The sequence below is a fragment of the Cebus imitator genome, unplaced genomic scaffold (assembly GCF_001604975.1).
Source record: "Cebus imitator isolate Cc_AM_T3 unplaced genomic scaffold, Cebus_imitator-1.0 Scaffold198, whole genome shotgun sequence".
Classification (NCBI taxonomy): Eukaryota; Metazoa; Chordata; class Mammalia; order Primates; family Cebidae; genus Cebus; species Cebus imitator.
This window is the reverse complement of record NW_016107513.1, coordinates 2,721,963-2,732,282: the sequence shown is the minus strand read 5'-3', so window position 1 is coordinate 2,732,282 and position 10,320 is coordinate 2,721,963. Positions and strand designations below refer to the sequence as shown.

General features: G+C 37.2%; 1 protein-coding gene across 14 annotated transcripts in view; it reads right to left on the bottom strand.

Annotated features, from left to right (window-relative positions):
* RPS6KC1 (ribosomal protein S6 kinase C1) overlaps positions 1-10,320 on the bottom strand; it is a 207,454-nt gene that overhangs the window by 95,772 nt on the left and 101,362 nt on the right. For all 14 annotated transcript variants that reach the window (XM_017547526.2, XM_037745381.1, XM_017547520.2 and 11 more), the window contains one exon: positions 6,877-6,992. In XM_017547526.2, the coding sequence (XP_017403015.1) occupies positions 6,877-6,992 (116 nt within the window). The remainder of the gene's footprint in view (positions 1-6,876; positions 6,993-10,320) is intronic.

Below are 10,320 nucleotides of genomic sequence, written 5' to 3'. Positions count from 1 at the left end.
AGTTTCACTCTTGTCACTCAGGCTGGAGTACGGTGGCATGATCTCGGCTTACTGCAACCTCTGCCTCCCAAGTTCAAGCGATCCTCCTGCCTCAGCCTCCTGAGTAGCTGGTATTATAGGTGCCTACCACCATGCCCAGCTAATTTTTTTATTTTTAGTAGAGACATGGTTTCACCATGTTGGTCAGGCTGGTTTCAAACTCCTGACCTCAAGTGACCCACCTGCCTCAGCCTCCCAAAGTGCTGGGATTACAGGCAAAGGATTACAGCCACAGCGCCCAGCCAGTAGAAACAGTCTTTTCTATCTTCATTTATATTGTTTTGTCTCTATTCCTCACCCCATACCAGGTGATATACTTACAGGAAGTTAGTATTACATAATTCCTACTTTACAGATGAATAAAGGGATTCTCACAATGCTGGAGTGTTTGTCTGTGGTCAGGAAGAGAGACAGTGGAAGAACTCTAACTACTTACCCTAAAGCTTGCAGTCCTTTTACTAACCAACACATTCTGATAATTAAAAATTCTTTTTCTGCTGCTGCTTCTTGCTGCAAGAACGAGTAAGAACTGCTTGCGATGTTGTCAAAAGGAATGCTAAGGAAAAGTGATAAGGGGGAAAAATAATACTTGAAATGATATTTTATCCATTACATTTGTCTTTGAAAATATGGCCAAGTATCTCCAACATCCCTATTTCCTATTTATACCTTCTTATTCACAGATGCCACTGGATCTTTCAGTTTCCAAAAAAAGTTATTGGTTCACCTGGCAATCTGAAGAGCAAAGAAAGCAAGCTGCAAAATCTCTACTGCATCTTTCAAGGAATAATTTCTGTGCACCTACTATGTGCATGATAACTGAAAGGGTTCAGTCTAACCCCAAGAAGTTCACCATTTATTTGAGGAGATAAGACAAATAAATGAAAAGTTAAATAACGATAAAATATTATCTTAAAAATACGGGACTACATAGATACACCATTAGTGTATAAAAAACTGTGGTCTCAGAAAGATGGGGACTAAAGGTGATTTTAAATGCTATGTGGAAATTAGATTAGGAAAAGGATAGTCTATATTGTATACAATTGGAAAGCATTAGCCTGGAGAGGAAAAGTTGTTCAAATTGGAGAACAGAGGAAAATATACACTTAGGGTCAGTGTTCACAGGCCTTGAATGCCAAGAAGAAACGTCTTGACCATATATGTTCTCCAAAGTCTAGACAAGTTTTTAAATGGGAAATACCCAATGAACACAGTGATTTAGTAAGGTTACTCTTGCAAAGATGGGAATGGGGAAATTGAAGGGGGAATGACCAAAGGCAAAGAGATCATTAAAGTTCTCTTTCTACTTTAACCATCTGTAAAAGTTTGAGATCACAGAAATGAACAAAGAAAGATCATGAAATAAAATCAGCAATAAAAAAACTGTATTTCTCATATGTAGTGCTTAAATTGGGTAGAATCCTATAGATCTAATCCTTTCTTCAGATGGCAAAAGGACATACAAATCCACAGAATTTTAAGAGCAGAAAGAGACCTTATAGATCAAGTCCAATCTTTGTTTTCAGCTAAGAAAACTGAGATGCAGCAAGGTTAGCAAAAGTAGGTAATCGATAAGAGGGGATTAAATATTACTTACAAAATAATAGCATGTTGTTACAGGAAACTCAGCCCATTGTGCTATGAAGCACAATGGGGGAAGCAGTGTATTTCTATGTAACATGACTGAGTTCCGTGACGGAAAAGTAACATTTTCACTTATATTTATTAGCTATTATAGCAGAAGATGCCTCGAGAGGCAAAGAGTAGTTGTATTCATCTATACCAGGACTAAAGACAAAGGAAGAGAGGCAAGAATATACAATGACCCAACAATCTTCAAAAGCAGAGGTAGCAAGTACATATCACTCAACTGGCCAAGTCCACGGCAGGCATCTCTGTTAACTCCACAGCCTCACAACTCTTCTCAACACAATGCTCCTGGCAGCCAATACTCATGGATTAGAATTGGCACACTAGTTAAAGCCTACTTACTATTCCTGTTCTCGCTCTGTCGCTGAGGCTGGAGTGCAGTGACATGATCTCAGCTCACTTCAACCTCAGCCTCCCAGGTTCAAATGATAACCTCATGTCTCAGCCTCCTGAATAGCTGGGATTACGGGCATGTGCCATCACATCTAGATAATTTTTTTTGTATTTTTAGTAGAGATGGAGTTTTACCATGTTGGCCAGGCTGGTTTTGAACTTCTGACCTCAAGTGATCCGCCTGCCTCAGCCTTCCAAAGTGCTGGGATTACAGGCCAGTTGTACATTCTTTAAACAGTTTTATTTCTGTTTGAGGATTTGTTTTCAAAGTTGCTGTTCAGCCTGCCCACAGTCTTTTTCACTTGATATTATTTCCTTTTCTCAATGAGATCTCTCTCTATTCTTCCCAATCTGTTGGTGCAGTACTCCTTAAATTTTAATTTAACTGTATGTGTCATCTGATGATCTTGTTAAAAAGAAGATTCTGATTGAGTAGGTCTGATATTCTGCATTTCCACCAAGCTCTCAGGTGATGCTGAGGCCGCTGGTTCACCAATCACATTTAGAATAGGGTTACTTACTCTTCCTCAAATAACCAGAGAGAGTAATCATTATTGCAGGAAAATAAGTAATCAAGGACAAAAGGAAAGCACCACAAAGAATGTATCAAGAAATCACACTGAACACTGATGTCTAACTGTGCCAGCGCTCCTGAATTTGGCTTCATCCATGAATTTTTGGCTTTGCAAAGACTTTCATGGGCAATCAACCAAACCTAACACCCAGTCTTCTGAGCAGCACTAGGTCACATTTCAAGCCTGACACTTAATTGCAGGCCTATTACTGACTTAAGCACATGTCTCACTGAGGATAAATTTAAAATATTTTCTAAGGAATAATGGAAAAATATCAACTAATAATACAAGCAAACAAAATGCACAATAGAAAAATACTTTCAATATTATTATATCAGTTGTAGTCAAAATCTACAAATATTCAGATAAGTCATATATTCTACATATTAATTTTCACTCACATCTTACTGTCTTTTTCTAAATATGATCTTGAGTTTAAAATTCCTATAGCTAAAAAAAGTTAAAAATCTATTTTCCAGGGAGATCCTCGTTGAACATTAATTCTTAAATCATTCAATGTTGTCTACAATTTTTTTTTAAAGAAAGAAATCTGTCTCCTTCAGCTAAGATTTCACCTTTACTTCAAAAAAAACTCATTTCCTTTTTATCTGAAACCTGCTCCTAAATTTTCTTGGAGCCTTTTAATAATGAAGCAATGAAGAAAAGAGTAAAAGAGTGCTTTTTTTTCCTTTCTGTGCTTTTGTGAAAAGGATATTAACATGAATGATTGGGAAACTTAGGACTTTTATATTTACTATATAAGAATCTCTAAATTTCACTAAAACAAACACTTAAAACTTCAAAGAAAACCTGACTGGATGGAGTCATGGCTTACTGTACCAAAGAAGAAAACAATAATTAACAAAAATTTAAAAACCAAAAAAGAGTTCCTTTATTGTCTTCATCAACCAGGCTAGAAAGAAATGTTTGCACACTAATTCCAGAGATAAATAATACCTGCTTTGCACTGAATTTGAGCTAAAGGGGACTTTGAAATCATTTATACAAATCCTCTCATCATGTTGGTTGAAATTCAGGCCCAATGATGGTTAAAGAAGAGAAATAATGAATTAACCAAGCTAATCACAACCCTCTGGAAGACATTTAACTTAAATTATACATAAGAAAATAATCAAGCATGCTTTTGACCAGAAAGGGCCAGGCTTAACAAAATCACATACAAAAGGAAAATTTTAAAATGAAATGTTTACCATAAAAGAAAAATACTGTGCCTACTCTCCTCTAGCCTCCTTGCCTAAGAACTGAAAAAATCCTACATAACAAACAAGATTCAGAAGGCAACCCTTTTTATCCTTTCTGATAGAATTTCCCATTATTCTACATGGCTCTTACCAGTCTAACTTTGTTTGCTCAACTATGTACATATATGGGTCCTCAACTATGCTACAGGATTTTCAAGAGCAGAAACCGTGTCATCATCTTTTGTATAACTCAAAAGTATATCTAGTTTGATTCTACATAGAGTCTCAACACATGCTTAATGAATTACTACTGTATAATCAAATGTAATCAGCTTTCCTACATTAGATCTCTTCTGTTTTATTTTCATTAGAAGTTATGCTTGGGCCAGGCACAGTGGCTCACACCCTGTAATCCCAGCACTTTGGGAGGTCGAGGTGGGTGGATCACGAGGTCCAGAGATAGAGACCATCCTGGCCAACATGGTGAAACCCTGTCTCTACTAAAGATACAAAAATTATCTGGGCTTTGGTGGCATGTGCCTGTAGTCCCAGCTACTAGGGAGGCTGAGGCAGGTGAACCACTTGAACCCAGGAGGTGGAGGTTGCAGTGAGCCGAGATCACTCCACTGTACTCCAGCCTGGTGACAAAGCAAGACTTCATCTCAAAAAAAAAAAAAAGGGGGGGGGGCCAGGCATCGTGGCTCACACCTGCAATCCCAGTACTTTGGGAGGCTGAGGCAGGTGGATCACAAGGTCAGAAGTTTGAGACAAGCCTGACCAACGTGGTGAAACCTCATCTCTACTAAAAATACAAAAATTAGCCAGGCATGGTGGTGCACACCTATAATGCCAGCTACTCAGGAGACTGGGGCAGGAGAATCGCTTGAACCTGGGAGGCAGAAGTTGCAGTGAGCCGAGATCGCGCACTGCACTCCAGCCTGGGTGACAGAGCGAGACTCTGTCTCAAAAAAAAAAAAAGTTACGCTAGAAGAAATTCTGACTGATATACTTCATGGTTCTATTCTTCTAGTCAAAACTATACAGGAGGCTCAACATATTCATTTACCTAAGAAATTACTGCTTCATAGACATGCCTATAGGAAACTAACAGAAATGGAAAAGTAGGAGGATTACATGAATAAATACAGATAGACCATTCAAATTTAATGTTATAAGAATGAAAAGAATATTGGTAATTTTAAATCCTTAAAACTTTCAGAATATATACAAGATGGATTTAGTAAAACAAGTTCACAGGGAATTATGTTAATGCTTTTATCAATGCCCCCCAAAATGAAATTGAGCATAAACACATTAATACTCCATAGGAGGAAGGTTGCCAATCCCATGGAAAATGAGAATTGAATCAAAGTAATGTTTACATAAATATTCCACTTAAAAAGATAAAATTCAATGTTGAAAAGGTAAAGGAAATAAATTTAATAATATAATTAAAAGAACAAATAACAGAGAATAAAATAAGATTACCAAACAGAATACAAACTAGAAGAGTCACAGTAATTCATAATCTGAAAATGAATCAGTAGAATAATATCATTTAAAACATAATCATTATGTTAGAATAATATATTACTACAAGATGAAATACAATCTTTCTACTCTATAAGAAATGGTCAAACACTTAACATTAGAATGTCTCAGAATGTCTTACACTGGTTAGTACAGTGTTAATAACTGTTATCATTTTCAAAAAGTATACCAACCATAAAAATATGTGGGAAAAAGTATATAAAGCAGCATATAAAGGGGAAATGAAGAATTAAGCTAAAACTTAAGTCTTTGGTTTATGGGCTGATCTTTGTGCTAGAGAGGCACTTGATTTATGTGTATATGTACAATCCACGGATGAGTGATTTTTTTTTTTTTTTTGACACAGAGTTTCACTCCTGTTACCCAGGCTGGCGTGCAATGGGGCAATCTCAACTCACCACAACTGCCGCCTCCCAGGTTCAAGCAATTCTTCTGCCTCAGCCTCCCGAGTAGCTGGGATTACAGACATGCGCCATCACACCCAGCTAATTTAGTATTTTTAGTAGAGACAGGGTTTCTCGATGTTGGTCAGGCTGGTCTCGAACTCCTGACCTCAGGTGATCCGCCCAGCTCAGCCTCCCAAAGGGGATTATAGGAGTGAGCCACTGTGACCAGCCTGAGCAATTTTTTTTTAACTTCATTTAATCCTAATAACTACCCAGCAAAAAATTACTATATCCTCATTATTCAGATATAGAAACTGACATTCAGAGTGGGATTAAGTAACTCGTCCAATCTTCTATGACTCCGAGTGCCAGAGTTGGATATAAACAAGCCTGCCTGACTCTTAGATCAATTAAGAAAATATATACTTTTTCCCATCTCCAGAAGGCACAATTCTTAAATTGCATTAGAAACACTTAGTTTGATATAAAGAAAAAGTAACAGAAGTTTCCTCCAGAAATTTGTCAAATTTGTCAAATCCAGATTGATAAGGCATAAATACAAAAATAATCTTCAATGCTTCTAATGTTTTCAGCATTCATTTGCATTTTAGACAAGTCTAGGGGAAGTCCCAAATAACCTTAACTATCCTTGCTAGGATTACGCTTTTATAATTTCAGGTGACCAACAGCATATACCTGTAGAAATTATGCTTAAAATGAATAGTTTTAACAAGAATCAATAAAATTGGAGAACAATTGTACAAGAATCACGATCTAACTTTAAAAAGTCCAAATACAAATAGGTATCGTAACAGTATAAATTACCGTCAATCTGGAGATTGATGGGGATTAAGGGTACAGTAAGGAATTAATAAAAGGCCAAGAAAAGGAGAAAGTAAGTCCCATTTTATTCCACTTTTGGTGGTTTGCTATAATGCTTTTCTTTCTACCACCAACCTTTATGAAAATTATTAATAAAATTCCAAAATTAAAATCCTGTAACATTTTAATTAGAAATAAAGTGGAGAGACCACACAGCAAAAAATCACTGAATATACAACAAAATATAAGACATACCTGAGATACATCATCAAGTTGAGGTTTCCCATAAAGACCAGAGATACTTTCTGCCCGCATGAGATACTCAGCTGTTCTTCTCTTCACAGCTTCTCGACGAGTAGGGCTTGACTCTCCTTAAAAAAAAAAAAAAAAAAAGGTCTGGACATGTGAAAAATACACTTTCTTCAATACATTCTGAAAATTAACTTCCTTCTACCCAATATCCTGCTTATTCACATTTCCAACTAAAAAGAAGAGATATTCAAAATTGGAAAAGACATGCAAGTTATTAACATCAACCAAGTCTAAATATTACCCCATTAATCTCATGTATCCAAATTCTAACATTCTCCTATTTAAATATGTATTGATAATTTGATGTATTTTAGTAGGAGTAAAATGTATAAGAAATGTATATTTGTAAAAAGCTCTGAAGACAAAAAGTCTTGTCATAGTCCAGACATGATACAGCTAAGCAACTCAACAAATAGGACCAAATGCAACAGATGTTTATGTATGTGTGTGTGTGTGTGTGTGTGTGTGTGTGTGTGTGTGTTTTCAATCTTGGTTTTTCTCAAAAAACCAAATCCTACAAAACAATGTTTCCTGGTTTGCTGAACTGAAGTGAACTGACTTATAATAAAGCAGATAATTTCCCCCAAAAGATCACTAGTAGAACCCTCTTCTTATTTCTGCCTGGAACAGCATCTCCTCCTGCTTCTGGGAAATGTCCCTTTCTTCTTCCCATCATACCCTTCTACCCCTTCTCCCCATCACTTATCAGGTGGTTTGAATGAAAGCTGCTTTCTTATTTCAGATGTCAGTCCCTCTAATCACCAATGTCCATTTAGCCAATGGTGGGCCCCCCTAGTCACGAGCTGAGCCAATCACAGAACCCTATCCTTCTGGCCACAGCTGAAGAAGGGAGGAATTGTCACAACACAAACTGGACCTTCTCTGTTATTCAAGCTGTAAATAAGAGGAGTAGAAACTGCCAACATCTGATTTCTGACAATGCAAAAAAAAAAAAAAAAAAAAAAAAAAAGTCAATCTGAAAGAATGACCTTGACTCAGAAAGTAGATATGGGAGACTTACAAGAAAAAATAGGAAGAAATCCCAGTGTTTTCAGGCGAACCTACATTCCTCTAGTGTAAACGGCATCCCTGATTTCAGGTGAAGCTATATTCCTGCCCTTCTTCCCCTGAGATAGTTCAAATTTGGATTTTGGCACACGCAAAGCAAAGAATTCTAACCAAATATAGACCTTAACGAAAAGCTGCAACAAAGTTGGGACTGCAATTTTGCTAAATAACTTTCCTTTCACAGCTTTTATATTACTATTCCATCTCTTCTCTACTTCATGAGGAAATCACAAATATAACATCTTGGTGTGGGAAAAAAAATTATATTGCTTTTTAACTGTGGAACCATGTACACTTATTAACTCTCCAACTGCTGAACCCTCAATTAAAATGTCAGTGTACTTCTACCTCTGCCCTTACAATTTACTTCCTAAACGCAAGGTTTCAGAAAGCTTTTCTACTCAGTTGAAAAATGATTATATTCTACGAAAATCACTTAAATAACTAAACATACCTTGAAGATAAAACATGCCACATAAATAACAGCTATTCAGTATTTCTACACAATACTAGTCCTTGGTTTAGAGTTTACTGTGTCTGGAGTCTGCAATTTCCATTTTCACTAGCTCTTCTAATTTCAGATTATGCCTTCCATGCCCTAATTTAAATCCCCTTTTAATTCAATGTGTTTAAGCTTTAATAAAAGTTTCAAAATTTGCTTTGTTAAAGAAAATCATCTCACAAAATAATCTGGAATTCGAAAATGTCAAGATATGGAACACCTAGTTAAAGCCATATTTTATAATCTAATTACTATTTTTTAGACTTTTGGTTTTTCTGCAACTTTCTAGGCAGCCTACATAGTAACAGAGAAATAAGAACCAGAAGTCAGAAGTTGAAATGGACTCCTGCTGAATATGATCGTTCCACTTCCAAGGCAACCACAATGAAGTGATGGAAATACTGAAAGGCTTTTTAAACGTAACGTTATATACAGGCCAAGTGTGGCGGCTCATGCCTGTAATCCCAACACTTTGGGAGGCCGAGACAGGTGGATTACCTGAGATCAGGAGTTTGAGACCAGCCTGACCAACATGGTGAAACCCTGTCTCACCTAAAAATACAAAATTAGTCAGGTGTGGTGCCAGGCATGTGTAATCCCAGCTACTTACGAGGCTGAGGCACGAGAATCATTTGAGCCCAGGAGGCAGAGGTTGCAGTGAGCTGAGATTGTGCCACTGCACTCCAGCCTGGACAACAGAGCAAGACTCTGTCTCAAAACAAACAAACAAACAAACAAACAAACAAAAACAGTAACCTTATACATAAATACTATGGTTCCTTCCGTATCAGTCCCTTAAAAGAAGGTCACAATCACTGCTGATCAATAGCAGCATCCAGGAATAAAAACTATCTCTTAAAGATTTCTGCTCCTGGATGCTTATTCAGGTTTGTCAGTACGAGGGAAAAAAAATAGATGATTCTATAGATTTCCAGGATATTTCTAGCTAGTCAAATTACTGACAAATGTGACTTGAAACAGATTTTAATAGGCTAAAAATGTTTAATTAGCTAACCTGCTTGATTTCTTGTTCTCCATTTTAAAATACACACGGACGGTCCACAATGATTATCAGTTAATCATTCATCTAGAGCAAGAATTTTCACTGGGCTTAGACATTCAAAAAAGAAAAAAACTAGGCTGGGCACAGTGGCTTACTTCTATAATCCCACCACTTTGGGAGGCCAAGGTGAGAGAACTACTTGATCCCAAGAGTTCAACACCAGCCTGGGCAACACAGGAAGACCCCATGTTTATCTCTACTGAAAATACAAAAATCAGCCAGGCATGTTGGCATGCACCTGTGGTTCCAGCTACTTGGGAGGCTGAGGTGGGAGGATCGCCTAAACCCAGTAAGTGATGCATGCAGTGAGCCATGTTCATGCTACTGCATGAACCACTGTGCTCTAGCCTGGGGAAAAGAGCAAGACTCTGTCTTTAAAGAAAAAAGAAAAGAAAAACTGTTCCCATTATTTAATAACCTTTATTTAAAAAGTTCTTGTGTACCATAAAAGATGTCTTAATGTGGACTGAGACAACCTGTGTTTCTTCACCTTCTCAATTTCTGATCAGAAGGGAGGAAAGATACAGGATGATTAGTGTCATCTCTGATAGGGAGTATCTGAGTAGATATGAGGAGAAAAATCCAAAGTTGTTGATGAAATTTACAGAAACACTCAACTACCCATCCTGTGTTTCTCAAGGCACCATCTCTGACTTCAGTCACTAAGAAAAGTTTTATAAGAAGGCATGGTAGCCGGGCACAGTGGCTCATGCTTGTAATCCCACCACTTTGGGAAGCCGAGGCGGGTGGATCA